Source organism: Zophobas morio, unplaced genomic scaffold (genome assembly GCF_036711695.1).
Source record: "Zophobas morio isolate AGI-343-1 ecotype UQ-CSIRO unplaced genomic scaffold, CSIRO_AGI_Zmor_V1 ptg000175l, whole genome shotgun sequence".
Classification (NCBI taxonomy): domain Eukaryota; kingdom Metazoa; phylum Arthropoda; class Insecta; order Coleoptera; family Tenebrionidae; genus Zophobas; species Zophobas morio.
Genome location: NW_026972279.1, coordinates 1 through 25,628, shown reverse-complemented (window position 1 = coordinate 25,628; position 25,628 = coordinate 1). Strand labels below are relative to the sequence as shown.

The 25,628-nt window shown below is 27.6% G+C and overlaps 2 protein-coding genes and 1 long non-coding RNA gene across 3 annotated transcripts; 2 read left to right on the top strand and 1 right to left on the bottom strand.

Annotated features, from left to right (window-relative positions):
• Window positions 1-258: 258 nt before the first annotated feature.
• On the bottom strand, window positions 259-1,413 carry LOC135145674 (uncharacterized). Its single transcript, XR_010283529.1, has 3 exons — window positions 1,338-1,413; window positions 931-1,176; window positions 259-327 (listed from the first exon to the last, which is right to left on the bottom strand). It is a non-coding gene; the product is annotated as an uncharacterized LOC135145674 (long non-coding RNA).
• A 10,356-nt stretch (window positions 1,414-11,769) lies between these two features.
• On the top strand, window positions 11,770-18,667 carry LOC135145686 (3-phosphoinositide-dependent protein kinase 1-like). The gene is made up of 12 exons (XM_064077817.1): window positions 11,770-11,925; window positions 11,987-12,170; window positions 12,226-12,278; window positions 12,344-12,398; window positions 12,455-12,598; window positions 12,694-12,806; window positions 13,036-13,164; window positions 13,679-13,786; window positions 13,933-14,101; window positions 16,197-16,355; window positions 17,506-17,618; window positions 18,532-18,667. Exons 1-12 carry the CDS (start codon window positions 11,770-11,772, stop codon window positions 18,643-18,645), a joined length of 1,497 nt encoding a protein of 498 aa, XP_063933887.1. The 3' UTR covers window positions 18,646-18,667.
• Window positions 18,668-21,482: 2,815 nt separating this feature from the next.
• LOC135145675 (F-box/WD repeat-containing protein 7-like) lies at window positions 21,483-25,599 on the top strand. The gene is made up of 17 exons (XM_064077792.1): window positions 21,483-21,603; window positions 21,655-21,734; window positions 21,798-21,926; window positions 21,982-22,045; window positions 22,173-22,294; window positions 22,953-23,024; window positions 23,104-23,167; window positions 23,717-23,834; window positions 23,904-23,948; window positions 24,187-24,233; window positions 24,362-24,483; window positions 24,624-24,707; window positions 24,842-24,903; window positions 25,146-25,213; window positions 25,267-25,361; window positions 25,411-25,463; window positions 25,517-25,599. Exons 1-17 carry the CDS (start codon window positions 21,547-21,549, stop codon window positions 25,597-25,599), a joined length of 1,365 nt encoding a protein of 454 aa, XP_063933862.1. The 5' UTR covers window positions 21,483-21,546.
• Window positions 25,600-25,628: the final 29 nt, after the last annotated feature.

Below are 25,628 nucleotides of genomic sequence, written 5' to 3'. Positions count from 1 at the left end.
CTTTATTTTATTTTCCACTTACTTAATAAACCTTATAAACATATAAATATCTAGCCTACGCAGTTCTTAAAGAAATAAAAACAGCAATGACTTGGCTGAATTATAAACCCAAAAGTTTAAAAACCACTGAGCGGAAAATAAGAAAATGCAGAAGAAGTGAAAAGAGATATTTTTTAAAATCACTTGAAATGTACGCGTCAGTAACATAAAGAAGCTGAAAAAAGAGCCGCATAATATTATTGAACCCAGGAAACTTACAATAAAGTTAATTTTTTTAATCCAGGGAAGAAGAGGAAGGAATATTTTCAATAATTATTATAAAGGATCCTTAATAGATGTACATTATAAAGATTTGGTTAATTTCTTGCTCCCGAAAAAAACTACTTTACTATAGCTTAAATTCATGCGGTACTATAATAATATAGTTAAAAAGTAACAAATTAACTGTTATATATAACAAAATCCATGTACTACTAACTAATAGCAAAAACTGAACTTTAAAAAATTAAAAAATAAGTGCAATTTTGCATTTCAAAGTCATCATTACCCAAAAACTATTCACAATAAAAAACACAAGACACGGGTTTCTTATAAAATGTTCCCCCTGAGGTATAACAAACACACAGTTCCTCTAGGCTATAAAAGGAGGAAAGAGTCGGCATTGACTTTATATCCATTGTTTACAGGAGTTTAACACAATTATTACCACTATTAAAGGGCTTTAAAAATAGTGCACACAACTACCAAATTCTCTTAACAATAGAAATGAAGTTCTAATAAAGTAGTTAATCTATTATAACACTTTTGTTAAGGGAGAGTGTACAATTAATGATGGATTAAAATTAATATTACGCAGATAGAATTACTGCGAAGGATAATAATATAAGTAAAAAGTAGCCATAATTCTCTCACAACTATATATATACTTACAAAGAAGCCTAACCGGAGAGACCAAATAACAGTCCTTTGTTGATGGTAGTAAGTTGGGTTATTATCTATGAAACCTTTACATATAGGTCAGTCCTAATATAATATATACATATATATATGTGTATGGTATCTTACCAGATCTGAGAGCGATTAATAGCAAATATAAGAATTTACAGCCTATGAGGAGAAGTTAGATGGGTAAACGATTCGTCCTCAACAGCCTTAACGAAGTTAAAATCAAGATACCTGTAATATATATATAATTACCCTTGACAATGGCCACTCATATAAACGACAAAAATTTAGTTAATCGTTTTATTAACTTATGTCAATTCTCAAGTTAAAAGTGAAAAAAAGAAAAGGTCGTAGAAGTTCTGAATATAATTTAGCAGTATTGACCAACTTACAAGGTAGTCAACTTAGTAAAGTCTGAGAACATTTACTTGTTAATTGAGCTTTTGTTGTTTCCCGTCAAATATCTAAATTACATATAATTAAAGTTAAGGCCTTTGAACACAAACAAAACTCTATTTTATTAGTGTATCTGTTTTTATTCACAAAAACCTAATAAATATACATTTTCACTTTTAAAATAATTCGAAAATTAATTTAAAAAATATTTGGTAGTAAGATTAGACGAGTAACTCTGCCACTTTTGTAACAAACATAGAAGAATGAGAGGTTATAACTATTTAAATAATCACTATCTTTATATCTATATGTTAATATTTTAAACATTAAGTAAATGAGTATAATTGTGAAAAGAAAATAAGTAAGAACTATTAAAATTGAAAATTCTTTATTTGCTTTAAGAAAAAAGTTGAAAAATCACTTTTATCCCGATACACGAACAAAATAATTTATAAGTCACACTAAATGTATTTTCTCTATATATTTTCTCTATAGTTAAAAACTACACCTTTTTCTAAACCAAAATTTTATATTTCTGTTTAGAAGAAAAATACATAATATTGTCTTAAGACTTTGATAGAGAACTTTAAATGCAGATAGTAGCAGTCTCACTAATAAATAAAGATATGTATTTTTAGTTAATGCATATATATACTTAAGGTCACTTCGCTTTTTCCCGTCTTCGGGTAAAGTAGATAGGTTGCAGTAGCAATAAATACCGTTAAGAAATACATACGCTATTTAAAAACCGGTACAACATAAAATGTTATTATAATAAGGTTTTTAAGTAATTAAGTAACGAATGTCGAAGATATACTATTAAAAATTGTATTAATTCTGACTTCATAAGAACTTATTTTCATGGTTATGTTAATGGGTTTGAGGTAATTAAGAAATACTTACAAGCTTTGACTGTTAGGATCTGGTTTTTGACATTTTTAAATTCGAAAACACAAGCATTGTGAAAGCACCCACCTCTTCAAAGAATAGAAAAAAGAGCACAGTATAGAAGGAACCCATAATGGATAAATTGATAAGCTAAACTCACAATGACTCTCTCATATCTCTGAAAACTGAGTACTTTATAATTGACTACTAAATATCTGCTTTTGTTTTAAGTTTTATATCTTAAATCAACGCAGTTTATTGGAGCTTCTTTTCTCTTTTTATCAACTATTGGATTTAACGGCCGGAAGTCCTCGAGAATAAATATAAATATAATAATAAGATATACTCTGGACTTAAGCCTAATATAATTATTTTATCGGAGAACTGAACGCACTTAAGAAATTTATTTTATTATCTTGGGCTCTCTAGGAGCACCGTCAAACCAACTTTACTAAAAATAAGGGCAAGAGGATAAAAATAATTGTAGCAGCGCATGCATAGGCAATACTTTATACGCACATGCAGCCCTCGGTGAATCATACAATAAACAGCCCCCCTGTCAACTATAATAAAGATATAGTTGAAAATTATCTCGTGCTTAGTTGTAAAAGTACCTGCTCCCGGTACTCAGAGTCACTCAAAAGTTTGCAGGCAGAGAATATGTTAGACTTCTTAGGTTTAAAAGTTTTTGCATGTCCTTATGCAAATCAAAAAAATTTAACCCTAAAGACCTTTCCCATCTGCCACCCATCTACTGTAGCAGATATACTACCTAGCCATGATGTTCCATATTACCATTAAATGTTTAGAACATCTTTTATTTGTCACAGAAACTAGTATTTGACAGGTGAAATAATTCTCTAAATTAAATTTTGTCGCCTAATTTCTTTAAATTCACATTATCTTTGGTTAACTTGTTAGTTGTTGCTTTCTTTATTTACTCTCTGTGTCACAATTATTTTACCGTTAAATTTGAATTCAAACCCACCAATACACAAAACTCTCTCTACCACAGCCGGGCCCAGACCATTTTCACCCCAGACTTTAGAACTGTTATTGAAATAAATTACATCACCTACCTTTATAGACGATGAAACCTTCGCATTTTAAGTTCGTGTAAGTCTTGTCGCCTCTCAAGTTTTTCAAGTAATCAATACCATAATCCAGTACTTTTTCTGAGTTAGCACTTTCAATAATGTCCTTGTATCTGACTGTCATTTCTGGTAAATATAGAGTAACCAACTGGAGTTTTAAAAAGCATAAACCTGGGTGAGGCTACCATACCATTGGGTAACCTGTTATAACAATAAATATAATCACCAATATATTATCCCATTCAATGTGTGCTTTGTAACATCTTTTTGCTAATGCCATTTTTATGGTTTCTTTTAGCACGTTCTGCCAGTCCATTACTTTGATAGCGGTCGACAGTAACTACATGATGGCTAACATTATACTTTTTCATAAATTTCTGCAATTCAGCACTAATAAAATACGGAGCCTTTATCCATTATAACTTCCGCAGGGTTTTACATCTCACATATAGTTCCTAGTGCTCCTAGTATCTCGCCTGTGGATGTTCTGGACAGCTTTTTAAACCAAATGTAACGAGAGTATTTATCAGTTATAACTAACATACTTTTAAAATCAGACTTGGTTAAGGGAAGTTTATTAACATCCATATGAAGAACAGTAAAACGGTAGCTTGAGCCTACCAGTTTGTTGCTGGGTTCCTTTTTAAGTGTGAGACTTATTAGCAATTTTCTGACAGATATCATTATTGTTGACCACTCCATCTCTCACAGTGTTTATTCCTTTAGAAGCCTTAAAAATTTCCCTTAGTTTCTTTCTTCCGGTGTGAAAAGTATTCACATACACCTTGTAAATAAATTTATTGCATATATCTCCACTAGTATTAGACGCCCCCATACTTCCTGTAATTTTAGGTTCACTGGACTGACTATCTTCTAGCACCAGTCGAGGCAATTATCTGCCATTTCGTTTTCAGCGCCTGGAAGATATCGCAAAGTCCATGTAAACGAATTCATTATCTGTTTCCATCTATTAATACGTTCCCTTTTGACCGAATCATTTTCATTGTCATTATTAAAAAGAGCCAGTAAACCTCTATAGTCCCGTTCATCTACTAATCTACTTCCACTCATCTTAGTTAGGTCCATTAGTTCCAGGGCACCCCTAGCGCATCTTGGTCAGTGGTGCTGTAGTTCCTTTGTGAGTTATTGAACCTAGGACTTACCAAGGCTACATAATGCGTTTTCCCACCATAACGCTGCGGATGGTCTATTCCCATACCTATTTCACTTGTGTCAGTTTGTAAGATTAACTCAAAATTGACCTTAACCTGTTCTACACAAACCCTGCTTTTCTAATACCCTCAGCGCCTTAGCCCATGCAGATTGTTGCTCTTCACCCAAATTGAACCTTGCGTTTTTAAGTCAAATGAGTGGTTCTAAGGTGATGGCATGACTTAGAATATACATGCCCCGGTAGTTAAGCATTTGTAAAAGGCTACTTAATTCTTTCTTCTTTTCAGGAAGTTTCATATTTTTAAAAGCCTGATCCGCTCAATGCTCATTCTATAGCCTCCTCTACTGAGCTCTTTACCCAGCCACTTTACTGTAGACTTCACAAGTCTACATTTTTCAAATTTTAATTTAATAGTAAGCTTCTCATATCTTGCTACCAGACTACATTTGGGGTTGTCATGATTCTACTTTATTCTCACTGCATATCAGGCAATCATCTACATAGGTATATGTATCTTTCAGTTCATCGGTTACAATGCCCATCTCATTCTGGTAATCAAATAATGTATTGTTATATCCAAATGGAAGAACAGTCCACTGCGCCCTGCGACCGTCTGACATTGTAAATGCAAAGTAGTTTCCGCATTTTTTATCTAATTTTCTTTGGTAGAGCTTTTGGCATTATCCAAAGTGTTAATTACTTGCTGTTTCTAGCTTTCATATTTATTTATTTCTCGTTAGAGACACTATTTTCTTAAGAGTGCATTGTTCATTTAACCCCTTAGATCATCGCACATTCTTATATAGGTCTCGGGCTCTCTGTGTAACTCTTCTTCAGTAGTATACTCTAAACCAGGTTTAGCTACCACGACCTGTCCATGACGCCAGTGGTAATTGTTTGCTTAATTCCAAAAATCCCTCTTCTTATAACTTCTCGCACTCTCTTGAATAACTCTACGCTTAACTTTATCTTTAACATATGTGTTTCAAACCGGAGTGTTTCCCTTTTACTAATCTACTCTTAGGGCTTTCAGTTTCATAACAGATTCTTGAGTGGGGGAGAGCCCATTTAAGCGCATATATACAATTCGCCTATTCTCTAATCAACTTTTAATTTAGTTCTGCGCATCTCAAAATAGATAACTGGCGCTCACGTCAGTAAAACCTTTAAACCACCTAGCTTTCTTTCAATATCAAATTCCTTTATGACTAGCTCAACTCTTTTTTCCGTAATAGTATATTCTTTACCTTTATCTTTAAATGAATTTCTTCAGCTTTCATATTTAATAAAAGACTCACACACTACACTATTTACAGTATCCTTAGAAGTTATCACTTCAAAATCCTCTAGAGACACTAGTTTACGATTAAAAACCTCATTATCACTCTTCCAAGTGGTACGCCAATACCATCAAGTAGTTCATGAAGTAGAACTTTGAATTCATATTTTAATTCTTTACCTTTTATATATAGCCTAAGACTTACACTCCCTACAGTGTCTTAAAGATATCCTCCAGATACACGGTAAGCTTTCTTATCAGGTACAATCTTTAAAGAATATTCTTTCGCAGTTTTATAACTATTGTAACTCATGTTGAAAAGCGAGTGAAGCCCAAATATACAAATCCTATTATTTAACTTACCGAAAACGAAATAATCACTAGTTGTGTTAACCTTTGAAGTACAACTCACAAACGGCACTTCAGTGAGACTTTTAAAAGCGCATGGGTGACTTTGTATGCAATATCTTCTATTATTACAACTACTTTTTTTAATTCCGTTTCTTAATTTAGATTCCAAGTTATTAACAATATTTATAAGCCCACCTATAATCGGTCAACTACAATTCTTTATATTTCAAGCTTATAATCTTTGGTTTTTAACAAATTCTTTTCTTAATCATCTTAAACTTTATTTATTTCATCTAAATACTTTTAACGTACAGTAACTGACTTTCAATTGTTAAGTTATAAGTACTTCCTAGAAAGTTTCAAAACACTTTTGATTTTATCGGCTGGAGTCTTCGGGAATAAATATAAAACAATGCGTTCTATAATACAATAAAAAGATATACTATAGAGTTTAACGTAATTGTGTTCGAAGAGCTGAAAGCACTGTAGAAACAGCTCCCTCATATACTTGACAAATATGTTAGATACTTACATATTTAAAATAATTTATTTGCTAATTACATTAGAAGTTGACTATATAATTGACCGCTTGTAATGAGCACATACATTTTTAAAAAAAATTATTTACTTTTTTTATTAAATTTGTTAAACCATTAAAACATTTATTTTTACTTTTAAAGTTAAACTTTTTGTCTTTCGTAAGCCAGTTTAGGTGGAAAAGCGCTACCCCCTTTACCCACACTCAACCCGATATGTTGCAACAGTACGAGGGTGTTTACTTATACATGATTTAAAGTGGTGTTCAGTGTAAAAAACTATTATTTAATAAAAGTGTTAAATATTTTGATAAGAATTTATTCTTGAAATATTAAAGGACTACGTAAGCAAAGCCGGCACGTTTTTAAAATAATAAGGGGAAAGGTTTTATATTATTTAACTAATAGAGCTAACTCTATACTTTACTATGCAATTTATAATTATTTAAATATAGAAAGAAATAGTTTATAAATTAAATTAATAATATTCTATAATATGTATAAATTAAATCGGAAAATTATAAAAAGTTTTGGAAGGAATAAATGGTCGCCTAAACTCAGTAAAGAAGAATTTAAAATGGTAAACACCTCGTTACTTAATAGCGCTGACGTGGACAGAGACAGTAATCAAAAATAGTTTATGTTTGTAAGCCATATATAGTTTATCGTAAATAATTATTAAAATTAGTAAAGAAAACCTATAGAAGTGCTCAGATTTAGTTTATTATTTAGTCAATAAAAAGCTCTTTAAATTTACTAACTTTCCATAGTGAATGAGGTAATAAAGGTACTTGTACCGCTTAAAGAAATATGCTTTTCAAAGATCAACAAATATACCAAGATACGGTCCTTAAAGAAACTACTTCCTAAGTGGTTAAACTCCACGTTGACGTTTAAAGATCCTACAAAACGAGAGAACGAAAACATTTAAGATGCTGACTACTTTCATGTTTTTGATAAATTAAAAGAGTAGACTTTATTCTATAACTGAAATTATCCCAAACAATTTGTATGAGTGAGGCCCGCCATCACAGACTTTGTGATTTTTTATATATCTACTTCATTTTTTTAAAAATTTTGTTCATACCCTTTTAAAAACTCTAATTATGTGGAAATATAGAAAGTAGTGCTGAGTTGGAGGACTGTTAATAAGTTGCCATAACCAGATTTTTTATTAATTTTTATAGTTAGGGTTTCTATAAAGTTAAGGTTTTAATTATTTAGTTAGTGGGCTATAAAAGAACTATAAAAAAAAAGTTGTCTAAAATTTTCGTAAATGATTACCATACCAATTTTTTAGTTTACAGAACAAAGTTATGAATAAATTATTATTTAAATCCTTAAGTTAGATAAAATAAAAAGTACTTGCAAATATATTAGAGTAATTATAAGTATTTAAAGGGAGGTAAAGTAGGAAAGTTTAAATTTGAGATTCCTTAGACTTATGCTAATTAATAATAAGCATGCAGAAAGTATTGAGTACAGCAAAAAAACAATATTATAAATATTCAGATATATTCATATATTTAACTGATCCAAAATTATAGTCTAAATATATTAATATCGAAAATGGCAACCCTAACAGTGCTTACCATTCACATCAATGGAATAACACATCCCAATAATTCTTCTTTATGGTCTTTCTGTCTAATATATGGTTCTTAAGTTTGGTATTAAACTGACATGACTTTAAATCTCTCTTTGGGGCTTTTATAAATTATATAAGTTAAATATTGTGTTTCTTTAATATAACTAATTAATTGTGGAATTCTGTAGTAGCTATGCTTCCTAAAATAATTCTATTGTAAAAAAAATATTACATAAGAATCATATGTGCCCCTTTCCCCCCTTTCCCAAAAAATTATGAACCTTATTATAAAATTTAAAATGGAGAAAAAGGCTACAAACTATCTATTTTCAGCAAATTATAAGTAATGAGTGATTACAATAAGGCATTAGAATCAAACTTCTAAAAATAGAACCCTCTAGGCCAAGTAAGACGAAAACAAGATTTGCACAGCAAACTAGTAGGAAGAATAATATATTATTGTATATACTGTTTTACAGATAACGTATCCTATTGTGTTCAACACTGAATGCAATAATAAATTGGTTCTTCACACTTTCACAATAAGCCCCAAACTTATTAAAAAAATAAATTAAAATCTTTAAAAGTCAAGAAAAGCTTTCTTACACTTAAATATTATCAATGCCTCTTTTCATTTAAGTTATAAATAGTAGAATTCGTACTAAAAAGAGAGTAAACTTTCTCAATCAAGTGACCAACAAAAATTCTATATATGTTACTCACAAGACCCAATTTGATTAGTTGGCACTGTTTTGTTAAAATTACATAATTGTTAAAAGGAAGATGATCTGTATACAAAAACATTCTCAAATAATGACTTAATTAACTTTTATTTAATAATTTATATAAACCAGTTTGTTCAAAAATATAAATTTTATTAAAACTTTACAACTTTTAATTTTTGCTCAAAATTCATAGTTTAATAAATTTACTATAGCTTCTACGCCTACGCTATAAACTCGAAAGGAATAAGAACAAACTACTTAAACTGTTTTACGTCTACATGCGTTAAAAAAAACTAAATTAATAGAAGACATACTAACCTAATATTACTCTTAATAGCGCTTAGTCTGGTTTTTTATGGGCTTTTATTGGCCTTAATTATCACTAATTTCCCTTGAAGCTTAAATAATTATAATACCGAGTATGCGTTTCTTAGCTATAAAGACTTTGAAGATGTATTCATTTATAGAGTCGTGACAGTATTTTAAAGTTTTATCCTTCCCTCTTTTGTCTGTATTTTATAAACTAACCAGTATCTTAGTTCTTTTTATAATGAAATTAATTTTTTTAAATTTTTTTACGAACAGCCTTCTTTATGAAAATCCGGTATGAAGCCACAGATTCCTTGCTTAGCGAAAAAAGAATTGTGGCGCATAAAATTATAGGAAGAAGAAACCGCTCATCTAATGGAAACTTATGTCTAAATTGGGCCGTTACTTAATAATATAAGCTTATCCTTATGAGGGAATGACAATAGGATCTATCGTACATTAAAACATTTAGTATAAACCTCTGGAATGCTGTATATGTATATAACTAAATTTTGATAAGATAAAACCTAACCAATGAAGTCTATGTTTAACGAACGTACTATAATTTTTGGTTCAACTATTAAGTCCTGTTCCTTGTTTACTGTTATGATAAGCGCCAAAATTAGAAAAATTTTATTTTTATAGTTTTTTCTGTTTATTATAGTAAAGAGGGAAGTTAAGTTTTGGTCAAGATACTTATTGAAGCCAGCATGCCTACAACTTAGATAATTTTGAAGTTTGATCTACTTAAAAGTATTGTTAAATTTATTATTAACAACTTTTTATGCTTAAAGTTATATTTATTCCTGAACTCAATGATTTAATTTAAAAAATATTGTGCCTTATAGAGGAAAGATTTTGAAAAAGAAAAAGCAACTTATATATGTAATATTTAAAAATTAACATTTTAAAAGGTCAGCTATAGAGTTTAAAGTTTAACTTAAGCTGATTCATTCCTTATACCTTAAGTAATTTAAGAAAAAGTTTATATATAAGATTCTGATTATATCCGTTAGATGGTTATTCTTTATGCTACAAGTAGTTTTTTGAAGGTAAGCTCTAATATCTAACAGACTACATAATTCGTAAATAAATAAGGGTGCATTGTTTATATGTCGCAAAGCACATGTATGACCAATAAAAGTTTTATACGGAGGCGTTTACTATTTAAATTTTAATTATTGTTAAAAAACTTACGCTAACAACTATTTTGATAATTTCATTTTTTTTCTACTATAACACAATGGTTGCAAGATTAAAAAAAAAAAATTAATCGCAGAGAAAATACCCAAAGGTATTATAACAAAATCCTATATTATGTATGCTAACTAAATATAAATCTGGAGTTGAAGCGTTTTTTTAGCATTTTATAAAGGAAAACCGTATGTTGACAGCATTTACTTAATATTGAAAATAAAAGTGCTAGACTTGAAGAAAATAGTTTAATTTGTTACCTAGACAAAAAGGAATAAAAATATATGACGTAATTAATTCTTATCCTTTATTTAGATTAAATCCCAAATGTAGTGCTTTGGTAGGCACTTCTTCCCTCTAACTATTTTATAACAGTTTTATATTTATTATCTTTTTGAAATATATTTGGGTATTAGAATAGTCAAGGAAAGGGGTACATATTTGAGCAGGAAATATAAACATTAACTGTTAAATAGTTAGAAAAATAGGAAAATACTTTGGTTTAATTTATAAAATTAGTTTTTTAGTCAACAAAAATAGAATTGTTACTGTGCATTTATCGCATTATTAATATTGTAGACCACCATAAACTAAAAGTAATAAATTTGGAGTTTTTTTTAACTTATGTTTACCAATAAAAAAAAACAGTTTTAGTTATGCAACTAGTAAACATTTTGCCACCGATAAATCTTACAAAGATTTTTTAAACTTTTACTTTAATAACTTTTATTCTAAGACATAATTCTAAAGAAGTCTATGTAAAATTACATTTGGGCCAAACTTTGTTTGTAAAGTTTATTTTTTAGACTTACTTTTAACACCAAATAAAAAAGTATTTTCGTTTCAAATTTTTTTAAATGCTATATAACCTTGTAGCTGTTGCTGTCATTTTTATATAAATAGAACTGAGATAAATCTTACTTTAAAAAAAGTAAAAAGTAATATTTAACTATACAACTTGTCAATTTTTTGTTTTTAATGACACCAATCTGACCATTAACCAATAAACTTTTTACAATCTTCCACTTCTTTTTTTTTGGAGATATAGTAATTATTAAACTCGTGGCGACCTATCACCGAGGCGTTTATTACCTTTTTGTTTTTATTTTTTTGGGGAAGTATGTTATTAAATTTTACCAAACTAGTGTTCATATAATAAGTTTTTTTTTTTATTTTTAATTTACCTATTGAATTCTCTATCAAAAGAATTACAAAAAAGTTAAGTATTAATTATTTTATCAATTTTTTCAAAAATTGTCATCTAAATTAATTTTCAATATTAACGTCTAGATGAATAATGAGGTTAACTCTTTACAACTGGGGAAGTTGAGCAGTCAACCTACGCAGATACCAGAACAGAATGATCTTAATTTAACTCACTTGAAAGGTCGTTGTCCTGAGGACTTCGACTTATTAAGTATAATAGGCGAAGGCTCTTATGCCACCGTTAGACTTTTTTTTTTAAAACCATGTTAATTTGAAAAATATATTTTTTATCTATTAACAGGTTTATTTAGGTAAATATAAAACAAGTGGTAAATTATATGCAGTAAAGGTGCTTGATAAGCGGCATATGGTTAGAGAGGGAAAAGCAAAGTATGCTGCAGTGGAAAAGGAGGCGTTACGCAAACTTTCACCCCACCCCTACATCGTTCGCTTATACTATACCTTTCAAGATACTTATAAACTTTGTAAAGTTTTTAGATTAAATAATTTAACCCCTGTTTATTTTGTAACTTGCTTTAGATTTTGTTCTGGGTTATGCTAAAAATGGAGAACTTCTTTATTACATTCGCAAAGTCTTTTCAATTTAAATTTAATTTTTGTGATTATTTTGGTCTTTTAACACGACCTAATCTGTCAGTTGGGATCTTTTGGGCTCGACTGCGTAAAATTTTATTCTGCAGAACTTATTTTAGGTACATAATAGAAAATTAATAGCAAAAAAATTTCATAATTAGGAATTTTATTATAGCAATGGAATATATGCATAGCAAGGGAATTGTTCATCGTGATATAAAACCTGAAAATTTATTGTTATGCGAGAATATGCACTTAATTTTAGCAGATTTCGGTACTGCTAAAATTATAAGTTTAGTCCAAGATGACAGCCCTTTAGGTTTTTGGTTCTTTAACTATTTTAAAAAATTTATTTTTTTAATTATTTTTTTTCTTAGTTTCAAATTTTAATTAAATATTTTTTTGCAATTTTAGGACGAGTCTCGTCTTTTGTAGGCACTGCAGACTATGTTTCACCAGAATTATTAAATTATAAGCGCACTTCAATTAGTTCGGACTTGTGGGCCTTGGGCTGCATTATATATCAAGTTTTTAGTTTTTTTATCAAATTTAATTTCACTTTAAAGGAATCTGCAGCAACAAGTTTATTAGTATTAATTGGGCTTTTGTTATTATAACGAAAACGGCGTTTTAAAATTATTTATTAAAATTTCGAAGAATATTTATAAATTTTTCAATTTATTTTTATAATAATTTTTCAAGTTTTTTTTATTTTTCATTTATGTTTCCTTGATAATAGTAATATTATAAAATTAGCTAATTGCTGGGTGGCCCCCTTTTCGTGGAGGAACAGATTATTTAACTTTCCAAAAAGTTTCGAATCTGGATTATACGATTCCTGATGGCTTTCCAGAAGAAGCGGCGGATCTCATTAAACAAATTTTAGTAATTAACTTCAAGCGAGGCTTTAATAAAGTCTTGATGTTTGATTGTAGTTATAAAGAATTTAGTCATCTTGAGGCATTACTAAAAATTTACCGGTGAAATTTTTTAATGTACTTTGTTGTGGCGCAGAAGCTGCTTGATTTTTAATTTATGTACAACCTCTACCTTTTTTAAAAAGATTATTGATATTAATTAATACTTACCGGCATTTGTTTTTAACTTTGCGAATTTATTTTTAAATAGGCATTAAATACAGCATTTAATTATTATGGGAAGTAAATTTAGTGTGCAGGATTAATTAGTTTATTTATAAATAAATTTCGATTTTGATTATAATCTGTAAATTTTAATTCTCGTCAAATCGATTTACTTTGAATTTAAATTATAATTAATAATTGATTTTACAGTTTTCTTTTGTGGTTTGTGTTTAGATTTACAAGCGATTTTATTTAATCTCGTATTGTATTATGTATAGATTCCTATTTGAGCATTTCTATTGAATTAAACTTTTCAGGTGCTTGATCCTCAACAGCGACTGGGAAGTAATTCGAGAGGCGGTTACGAAAATCTGAAGGGACACATTTTTTTTGAGGAAGTTTTATGGGAGCAGTTGCACGAGACGGTCATCGTTGGATTAAACTTTAAATATTTATATAGAAATTTAAAGTAGTACTTTAAGTTTTTAATTCATTACTACTTATGAGTTCTTTTCTGTGTACTATTGAAGTTGATTCCATTATCTAACGTGAACTTTGTTTTTACCTGTAGACGCCACCTGAGCTGAAACCATACTTGCCATTGGCGGACGGGCCACGTGGGCTGACTTCTGAGATGAATGTAGGCGGCGACGGGATCCTCGCGCACACCGCTAAGAATTCTTTAACTGCTTCTCTTACGAACGACACTAATGACTATCGCCACTACACAGAAGCAGAAGGTCCATCGTAAATATATTTTTAATGATATTAATAGTAATCGGCGCATATAATTTTCTATTATTAAACTTAAAAAATATGCGCCATAAAAAAAATTTTTAACTAAAAATTAATTTTATTTATATTTATAAAAAAAATAAAAATTACTAATTAAATTTCATTTATTTAAAATTTAAAGGAATTTTATTATTTATTATAATAGTAATATTTTAACAAAATAATATAAAAGAAATTTGCATTATCATAATCCAAATTACTTTATGTTATAAAAAATATTATTTTTTTTTAATTTATATATTAAATAATAATGAATTTTTTTAAGTATAAAATTTTATTTTAGTTATTAACTACTTTACATCTTAATATATACTATAAGAAATTTTCTTTTTTTTCATATTATTATTTTATTTATAAATAAAATAATAATAAAAGAAGTATAAGAAATTTGTATTTATGAATTATATTTTTACTTATTTACTATTTAAATTATTTTATGGCAAAAAAAATTTCTTTATAGTTTTATAAATTATAATAAATTGAAAATTCCATTTATAATTTATATTTTAACATTAATTAAATTTCAAATTATTTTATGTTTTAAGAAATTTTACTAACAAAATATTTATAGTAAAATTTTTATTTATAAAATTATATTTATATTATTTAAAATTCAATTACTTTTATGATCTATAAAATTTTAATTTTGCATTTATATTTTATTTTTTATGTATATCTTTTGAAAGTTGATATTATCTGAGGGGCATCCGCACTTTATTATTAGTTACAGGCGGTATGCACACCGCCGTTTGTTCAATATGCGGATCTTTAGATTTTTTTTCGCCTAAGAGGGTTGTGCTCTCAGCGGATTTATACCATCTTTTTTTTATTTTATTAAGCTTTTGATTAACGTTTAATTTATTATATAATAAAAAAAATTATTTAAATTTCTTATAAATTTTATATAAAACTAAATTTATTCTTCCTTTTCTAAAAATTTAAAAAAAATTAGTTATTAAAATTTTTTTAAAATTTAAATTTATTAATTTTTTGGGTGAATGGTTAAATGTTTAAAAGATTTTGAATTAATTATATTATCTTTTAACTTTTTTATATTTAAAAAAATATTAATAAAATATATTATACTACTTTTTTTCTCGAATATGTATTAATTAAATTGTATTTAAAATTTGTTTACTTTTAAAATATTTTAGTTTAATTTTTATTTCATTATGATTTTATATTCAAGAAGTTGTTTACTTTTTATAAAGAAAAAGAAAATTTATAATTTACATTTACTATTTTACAAAGCATAAAGATTTTAAGTTTAATTTTTTATAACTTAAAAAATATACTTTTTATAATAATTAGTACTATCTTAGATGCTACACTTTTTTAAGTGATATTAATCTGAATTAATCAACAACAAATTTGGTATTATAGTAAAATCGATTTTTACGTATTGTATTAAAATATTTTCTACTTTTAGCGTTTCTACTTGTTTTATAAATAAAAACAATGTAGTTACAATCCTTCAGGGATTGCCGTTTCGGTAAAATATTATTTAATTATATTTAATGCATTTTTTAAAATTTTTCAAAATTCCAGTAAATTATTACTATAAATATAAATATTTTATTACAAACTTACAAAAAAGTGATTTTTAGTTAATATTAGAAGTTTTGGTTGATAAAAAAAATTTAATTATACTTTTTTTAATGCTTTTAATTGAAAAACCCTCAAATTTATTATAGTTCTCTACAAAATTTCAAGGTGTAGTAAATTTAGTTGATAACGTTAATGACTTCTCTCCAACTTTACATTTTTATATATAAATTTATAGCTTTTTGGTTATAAGTAACTTTTAAAAAAATCTTCGTAAATATATTTTTTAAGTAAATAATTTATAGTATTATTTTACCTTTTAGGTCTAAAATAAAACTAATTTTGTTTTTTATATAATTTGAATCTACAACAATAATTTTTGTATCCATAATTAAGTTTAATAAAACTTTTATCTAAGTTATTTGTGATTTTTAAAATTGTATGAATAATTTTATTAATTTTTTTTTGTATTACCGCACTTTTGAAATTTTTTAGAGTCGAGCATCGTGCGACGGGCGCTCCTTCTGAAGCGGCAGTCGGAAATAAACACGTGGTCTCCGTATGTTCCTGAAGGCGAGCTGATTGTGTACACTTCCCCAGTCGTGAAGCGTCGCGGCTTTTTCTCGAAGTACCGCCAGTTGATCCTCACGGACGGTCGCTTTTGATTTATATAAATATAAAATCTTTACGTCAATTTTTAATGAGAAATTTAATTTACTGGTTTTACTGGAATAATTATTATTAGTAAATTTAATGATTTTACGAAAGTAATTATTTTCTTAAGCTTATTAAATTTATTAATAGATTATTTTCAAACGAATTTGGTAGTATTTTTTTAGTTAATCCAATTGTAACATTAAATTTATTTCAACGCTTTGGATTTAATTTTTTGAATTGAATTGGTTTTTATTATTTGTAATCTAATAAAGACTATAACAAAAAAATTTTATTCACTTTTTTGATTGAGTTTGTGTTTTTTTAATAACTATTTTTCTAAAATTTGAAATATTCATATATATTTATATTTTGTAAGAAGAATAATTTAATTTTTTTACTTCCTTCTAAAAACTTTTGTGTGAATTTTATTATTTACAAGCGTTTTTAAATTCGTTCCGTTTCAAAATCTTAATTTAGTTTTTTATATAAAAATTTATAAAATAGTTGTGTTCATTATGAAAAATTTAAAATATTATTGACAGCCATTGTAAATTTATTGTAATTTTTATTATAAGTTTTTAAAAGTTCATATAAATTTATTTTGTTGTAGAGATTTAAGGTTCATTTTTGTGAGATCCACTAATTATTAATTTATTAATGTATATTAATTCGCCAATGTTCATCAGCAGCTTCCTTATTAATTTTAGTAAATTTAGTCATTACAGAAACTTTTTTAAAGCTTACTTTAAATTTTTAACAGAACTTTTTTTCCTTATAAAAAACCTTTAAGCTTTTATTTATAAATTTAAAAATCTATTTAATAAGTTATTTAATAATGCTAAGTTTTGTTATAAGGATGTTTATAATAGCTTTTTTATGAAATTTATTTTAATTAATTGTCTTAAATTTTTTATTAAATTTTAGTAAATTATTGAATTAAACAAATTTATAGCCGAAGTTTTTACTTTAATTCATAAAGATTTATTTAATTTTATAATTTAGAAATATAAATTAATAACAAACTTCGGTAATTACTTTTACTGCACTGAATTTTCTTAATTATAGGATTCTTGTAGTATTTACTTATAATATTTAAAAATTCAAACTTTTTATAATATTTACTCTTAAAAAACTGTACATTTTACAGCTCCGCGACTCATCTTTGTGAATTTGGAGAAAAAATTAATTACTAATACACTTACGTGGTCGCAAGATCTCAAGCCCGAACTGAAAACTTTGAAGACTTTTTTTATTCACACTGTAAATTTATTTATATGAATCTAATTTTTTAAATTAGTTACTAAATTTTTTAATGTTATTAAAGATCTTTTTATGATTTAAAAAGTTTTTATACTTTCTCCTGTAGAGATTTTTATATATTTATATGTATTTTTTTGAAATTATAAATTTATCGCTAAAAATTATAAATTTGCTAATATTGTTGAGTTTAATTTGCTTAATTAAAAGTGAATTAAATATTATTTAGTTTTTTTTAAAAGTTTTAAAAAAATAAAATATTAAATTTTTCAATTTAATTTCAACTGTAGAATGTTTTGTAATTGAATTTTTATATTTTTAAATGCTTTATTCGATCTTTAGGTTTCTAATATTTACTTATTATTCATATATCTATGGACTTTTCTAATGTTTATTATTATTTTTCTATTTTTTAAAGTTCTTTTATTATTTATTTAACTTTATATTATTTTTAGTCATCAAACTTTTATGCTCCTTCTGTTTAGTAGATTTATTATTCCTTACTATTTGATTTAGATTAGATTAAAAAGCACATTTTCCTTTTTTCTATTTTGATTGTATTAAATTATTTTGCCGTTCATAATCATTTAGTATAATAGTTCTTTATAACTTATTACAAAATAAAAAAATTATAACGCACTTTATAACTTTTATTTTAAAGCAAATAATGGCGTGCAAACTTTTTTACTTAATTAATAAAATTGATTTCATTGTTGTAACTATTACTAGAATTTTTTGTAAAAATAGTAAATTTTTTTTTAAGTAATGAAAATTTAAAACTTTTGCTCATAAAATTTAGAAATTTTAGATTTCATTTGCGCGTTTATTATTTAAAGTTTTTTTTAACGTAGAAGTGAACATATTAAGTTTGCGTGTATAATCTTTTAACTTTTTAATGTTTATTTGTAATTTTAAGCGAAATCGGACATATTATTTGGAAGATCCTTCAGGAAACGCTAAAGTTTGGGTGGATTATTTAAATTCTTTTAGTAGACGAAAGACTATTGAAGTTGTTGGTTTGGAATTTTAAAAAAGTAATGAATGTTGGAATTCGAAAGCACTAATCTATATGATTCGACATGCCGATCATTTTTTTTTACTATTTATATTTTGGATTTATCAAGTAAAAGACAAAACTTGCTGGAAAAGTTATGTATAAATATTGTAGTCTTTGAAAATTTATATGCTAATGTTTAACATTGCTTGCATAAGAAGTAGTTTTCTGTAAGATTTTGGGAAAAGATAGTGTTATTGTATCAATATGCTTACTATTTGTATTAAAGCAGAATAAAAATAAAAAAGTTTATTATTTTATTTTTATTTAGACGGAAATTATAATGTTGCTAAAGTTATTATGCGATATTGAAGCGCTTTTGTTAAAATATAGGTTGAAAAAGATTTAACTTTGTGTGGGCTTAAACCTTTTCCCTTATTAGGGAGGTTTTGTTTTGTAAGTGGCTTTTGATGTAGCATGAGCCTGGTTTTCAAGGTTTAGGGTAAAATAGGAAGTAACTTGGGAACGCAGGCACTCGACTAGGCTGATCCCAGAAATGCTCTGTATTTATGACCTGCAGCTGCACTTCCATTATCTTGGACATAATGGCATATTCATTTAGAATTGTCGTCATGGCTTTAGCGGTAAAAAGCAAGCAACCCTCCTTTGTGCTCTTTGATGGTTTCGTATAAAACTTCGCCTCATTAATCTTAAAACGTAAGAAGGCTTTGGCCTGAAAGTTTATAGCCTGGTGGTATAACAGGTTAAATCGTTAAGCTATCATACTCGTTCCCATTAACAATAAAGGTTCTTGGGCTTGCTTTAACGATAAGGCAACACTACAGGATTCAGCCAAGAGGGCCTTAAGTCTAGCCTAGTTTTATAAACGAGTCTTGGCTTGATCTAGAGGATAGCATACGCTCTCGATATGGTGGCTTAACGTATCTAACCAGTTACGTGTAGCCTCAATGATGGGTTTCTCAGGACTTTGGTGTACAATTTCATATATCTCAACTTAGACCCGTTAGACTTTTACAACTGTTCAATTTCACTGTAAGATAAAAAGACATCTTTATGCCTCCTCTTCAATTTTTTCGGATAGTTGCCTTGGGTTACTTTTTCAGCTTCTATAAGCTTACTGAAGTAGGTTTTGTCATGGGATTGCCTTCTTAATTAGGCAGAAAGTATACTAAAAATTCTGTTTATAAGGGGAGGAGGCGCAACAATCTACCCGTTACCAAGTGCAAAAAGCGAGATGTGTTCTCGTAATAAGCCGCGCATGCACAAAAATGACCTACACTCCGCTACTTAGACATAAGACAAATAATGTATTTCAGCAGGCACCATAAGAAAACAGTTCTTGCGCCGACGACCGGAGACTAAAATTACTTAACTGCTTTTCTTAAATTGTGTCAATAGGCATTTGACCCACCAAGCGTACAAGAGTTTAAATAAGAATTTTGTTCCAGCGCACAAACTCTTTTATCTGCATATATATATATATATTTAAAAAGAAATTATTGGAAAGGCTTGTGGAAACTAAGTACTAATTGCGCAATGTATTTTGTACTATTAGCAAAACTAAGCAGTCCAAGCTGCGATCAAACCGGCGTTTGCATAAGTCTTAAAAATATAAAAAACCAACGATTTTGATGGAAACAATTAAAGAGAAGCAGCGTCAAGTTTATCACCTTTAAAAATTACAATTATTTTTTAATTTTCCATACGCATAGCTAACAATTAAACTCTAAACCAACGAAGATAAAATAAATGACTTCGTCCTATCATTTTATTTTTCATATTTCAGTATATAGCACTGCGCCCTACGGTAATTATAGCGTTTATCTGTATTTTCTTATTTAAATAAAGATGGGACACCTATGCTGACCAGCGGATTCCCTTGAAAGAGTTATAACATCTGTTGCGATGGACCGAAGACAATTAAACTGGCGTGAGCCCCTAAATTTGTTTCGCCTTCCGAAGTCGAAAGAAGCTATGCACAAAAGCTTACCAGCGCATATTCTTATGATGGAAAAACATTGCAAATTCCGAGAAACTATAAGCTTTCGGAGATTTATCGAGTATTTTTTGGGCCCCGCCCTTTGGCCTAAAGATAAACCAGCACCTGGATTGATGATCCCGATAGCTAAACCCGAGGCCTTTCAGAACACAACAACCATGCTAGCCTGACCTTCCCGACCTCTCCAACTATCTACCCACTACCCGAGGGAGAAAAACTTAGACAAAAAGAAGTGGGTAAAAAAAAATGGCTTATATTTATTATATAATAATAAACACTGTTTGACCAATAATTAATTAAGTTCAAAAACCCTTTAGAGAATGATAGCTTATTCGTTAAAAAAGTAACCTAATATCCACACTATCATTTTCACAATGATAGTAATTATGTTAAACCGGACGTAAAAAGCCATGCGCGAGTAATATTAATATTATGGAATTAAGTTATGCCAACAAAAACTTTATCTTATATAAAGTTAAGGGTTGAAAATTATCGATACATAAGTAATACACTTTTAAGTATAGCCGTTGTTTGATGTCTATTAGGTTCACCCTAATAATTCTTAAGTAGATCTTAATCATAAAAAATTTACTCTTACACGGCAAGGAACAAGAAAATTTATAGTTAATAAAGTCAATAGTTGATTTTTTTATAGAATGCAAAAGAAAGTATAAAAAAACAATTTCTTGGTAGAGGTTGGTTATGGAAAGAAAAAGATTATATAAATTGATCATATAATACTTATAAGGTAACAAACTTACATACTCTATAGAAAGTTCAAGCGCATTAGCCTAGAAATATTTAAGACCTAAAGCGTCATTTCGGTTTGTGCTTTCAGGCTATCGTTAATACCTATTATCAATGAACAACTTGCTGATGAGTGCTGTTAGAGTTAAGCATAGGACAATTCTACAATAATGCTCATAGACAAGGACATTTCGTTCATTTTGCATTGCTTTAATTCTTGGAATAAGGTTATATTATTTATGCGCTATGCATTGATGACTGAAGAGATAATATTTAAGGAAAAAATCAAAGTTGCCTTTGGAGTTTTCCTTGAGCGAGTGGACACTGATAAGTTGAACGAAATTTTGGAAGCACTTGAGTATATTTCTTCCGTTATAGTAGCAAATGCTAGATCTTTATGCTTTTGGGCTAATCTTTTTAGATCCAAAAAAAACATAAAATCTGTTAAACTTTTAGCTCAAAAACTTCCTTGCCACATTCTTATCAATATATTTTACAAATGTGACGTTTTCACTCTTTTATCGTTGTCTTGCGTGAATAAGAAGTGGAGGTTTTACAATACTTCCTTGGAGTGAGTTTGGTATATAAATTTTAATAATAAGTAGAAAACTATTAGAGGATCCGTTACTTTGGAGATTCATTTGGCTGAGAGATGTCAATAAACCTTTTGTACTGTTACAATCATACTTACATTCCTGATACCCTTATACATAAATAACTGGCTTTTAAATGCTAAAAAAAATTAAATTTAAATTTTCTTTAAGTTATTATTAATCTGCTGTTTATAAATACCAAGTTCCTTAAAAAAAGTTATTTTGAGGAGAAATGGAAATCGCTCTGCCTCCAACACTTAAAAATTGAGAAAAATTGGATCAGAGGGGAATATGGAATTAAAACATTATTTGGTCACACTAACTGGTCTCGTCTTCGAATTTAACTATTAACAGAACTTTGATTATTTATTTTTACTTAGTTTTATGTAAAAACACTTTAAAAACTATTTACCTAACATTTGGTTAAAATCTTTATGCAATAAAAACGAATTGAATTTCTATATATATAGAGTATACTTTTTTTAATAATTATAATATTATCTAATTTACTTCTTCTTTCCAACGTATTTTTTATCTTACTTATTAAGCACATTTCTCCTTAATAAAAAGGAATTGTTTTTATTGATTTCGAAGTTACATATACTCTAACACAACTTATATATACATACATCTGTTGCATTTTAGCTTTTGCTAACAGTTGAACGAATAATACTAATTAACCAAGGAATTAAATAGCCAACTCCTCAGTCTTCTTTATTATTAATAAGCTTTATATATGATTTCAGCTGAGCTGCCTACCGAATTTATTTAGGGAATAGTTCCTTTTTTTATATATAAAAGAAAATTTATATTATTTTAAATTTTGGTAAACCAATTCTCGTTACAGTTCATCTAAATTAAATTCTGCCAGATAAATTTTCTTTTTAAAAGGTTTGTTAAAACTTAAGCTTTCTAATTGTTTAATAAATACTTAATTTTGCAGTATATAAAAATAATTTACGTTTTTATTAAATCAACTTCAGTGTAACTTGTATTCAGTTTGACGACGAACTAATAGTAGCTGGAGGTGAAGATTCAGGAATTAATATTTGGGAGTAAATTTCTAAATTTTTTAATTTTTTATTATATGTATAACTACAGTAATATATTTTTTTAAATTAATAAATTTCTAAGTTTTGAAACCTATGAAAAAATCTCAAATTTGAGTGAACAGGAACGAATGATAACTTGTTTAAAAGTATTCCTGATTTAAAAAAGACAGTTTTTTATGATTTTCAATAAAATTTTTAGCAAAAAACAACTTTTTAATTTGATTCTATATTTTTTAGTTTTCCCTTAATTATACTAATATTTATAACGAACTTATTTAAAATTATGTAAACTTTTTTCCATTACCTTTTCTTTTAAAAAATTGCTATAAAGTTATTAACTGATTTTTCTTAAGTTTTAGTTAATACTCACCACTTTCAATTCTTTTAATTTATTAATAATTTTCATTAACTTTAATTTTTTTTACAAAACTTTTATTTTTAGTGGTATACGAGCAGTACTATGACAAACTTTTAAAATAGTTTTTAGTTTATTACAAAAACTTGTTATATTTTTTATTAAATTTTATTTAGAATTATTGTTTTTCTGCATAGTTTTAGTGCTTTTCATTATTTACTTTTAGAAAAATTATTTTTGTGCGGAACGCACATAATTATGTTAAAAGAAGTTTTTTTTCCAACAGAGAATCTGATATATAATACAAGCAACTTAACGACTATCCTAATTATTTACGTAGCTCACTAAAAATAAACTTTTCTCTGGAACTTGGGACGGTGCGCTCACGGTCTGGAAGCGTTTTATTAGGGGACGCTTTCAGCGCTTATTTTCAGTGACTGATCCTTACTCACTCACAAGTATATAATGAATAATATTAATAATTATAATACTAATAATATTAATATTAATAATAATAATACTTTCAGGTGTACTTTGTCTTGCTTACAATAACGGCAAATATTGTTTGACTGGTAAAATATCTTTTTTAAGTTTTATTGGCTCATTATTCTATCAACTATTAGTGCTATTTTATTAATTTTTATTGGAGTACTATTTTCCAAAGCCAGAGTAGAGAGTTCTTATTATTTTTGGAGAAAAAAAATTACTTTTCATTAGTACTTTCTCATTTTATTTAATTTCATTGGCACATTTGAAAATAATAAACAACTTTTTATTATATTTTGTGTAATTTATCAACTTTTCTATGAGGATCTCTTGACAACGTCATTCGCATATATGATATAACGAGCGGTCAGGTTTCTTTTCTTTCGACCTAATAATAATAATACATTGCTTATATGCGGAAGTTATAAAATTCTTTTTATTACAGTAATAATTATAAAAGATGTTATTTTAAATTTGTAATTATAAATAACAATGGAAGGAGCGGTACAAGTTGCGAGGGCACGAAAACAGCGTTCTTTCGTTGCAATTCGACAAAGAAAAAATAGTGAGCGCCAGCGAAGATCGCACTTTAAAAGTTTGGGACGCCCGTTCTCTCCGTTGGTTGCTAAATTCATTATAATTATTGCTCTTCAAAATCCAATCGTCGATTGAATATAATTATCTTTGATATATATTTTTTTTGATTCTTTATTAATCCTTTTTTATAATATTTATTTCTATTTATTATTGCTATTATTTAGTATTTATACGCTTGTTGGCCATAAAAGTGCTGTTACTTGTTTACAATTTAAAGATAATATTCTTGTTTCTGGCAGTTGCGACAGGTTTCTGTAGTTTTCTTTTTTATCTACTTTTTATTAATAAAAACTCGTTATTTTCTTATTTTTTTATTTTCAATTATCTTTTACTTATTATTACTAAATGAAAACTTTCCGTAAATTCCTTTTCTTTCTGCAAGCACTGCTATAATTTGGGACATGCGCTCCGGCAAAGTATTAAAGCTTTTAAAAGGAGGTGAAGGTATTGGCTTGTCATTATTAATAATACTAAAAATAAATTTTTTTCCTACAAGTATTTTTATTAGTACTAATGTGCATTTCCCTTTATACCCCTTATAACTATATATTATTTATTAGGCCTTTTTTAATATTTTATATAAATGCATAAAACTCTTTTTTACTATATTAAAAGTACTTTTAAAATAATAATAATAAACTTTTAAGTTTCAACGAAATCTTAAAAGTTTTATTCGTATTTATAAGGAGCTATTCACTGCCTTCAGTTTGAGAAGTCAAAGCTCATAACCGGCGCGGGAAACGATACACTAAAAGTCATTATTATTATTTACTATTATTATTATTATTACTTTTATTTCTTGTAAAGTTATGGGATCTTTACAGCGGAAAATGTTTGCATACTTTTATAGAGCATAAATCTTCTGTGAATTGTCTTCAATTTAACGAGCGTTTCATAGTCAGGTAAGTTACTTATTATTTTATTATTATTATTATTATTAAATTATAATAGTGGATCTGGTGATGGCACTATCAGTGTTATGGACTTTGGAGAATATTCCTCCGGTTTTTAAAATTTGTTATACAAATGTCCCTTTTCATTGATATTATATTGAAAGGAGTTATAAGAAAGAGAGCAAAGACTTTACAAGGAGCTTTTTCTTTAGCTGTAATCCCCAATCCCGATAATAAAATTCCTTAAAAAAATAATTTTTTTAGAATTTATTATTT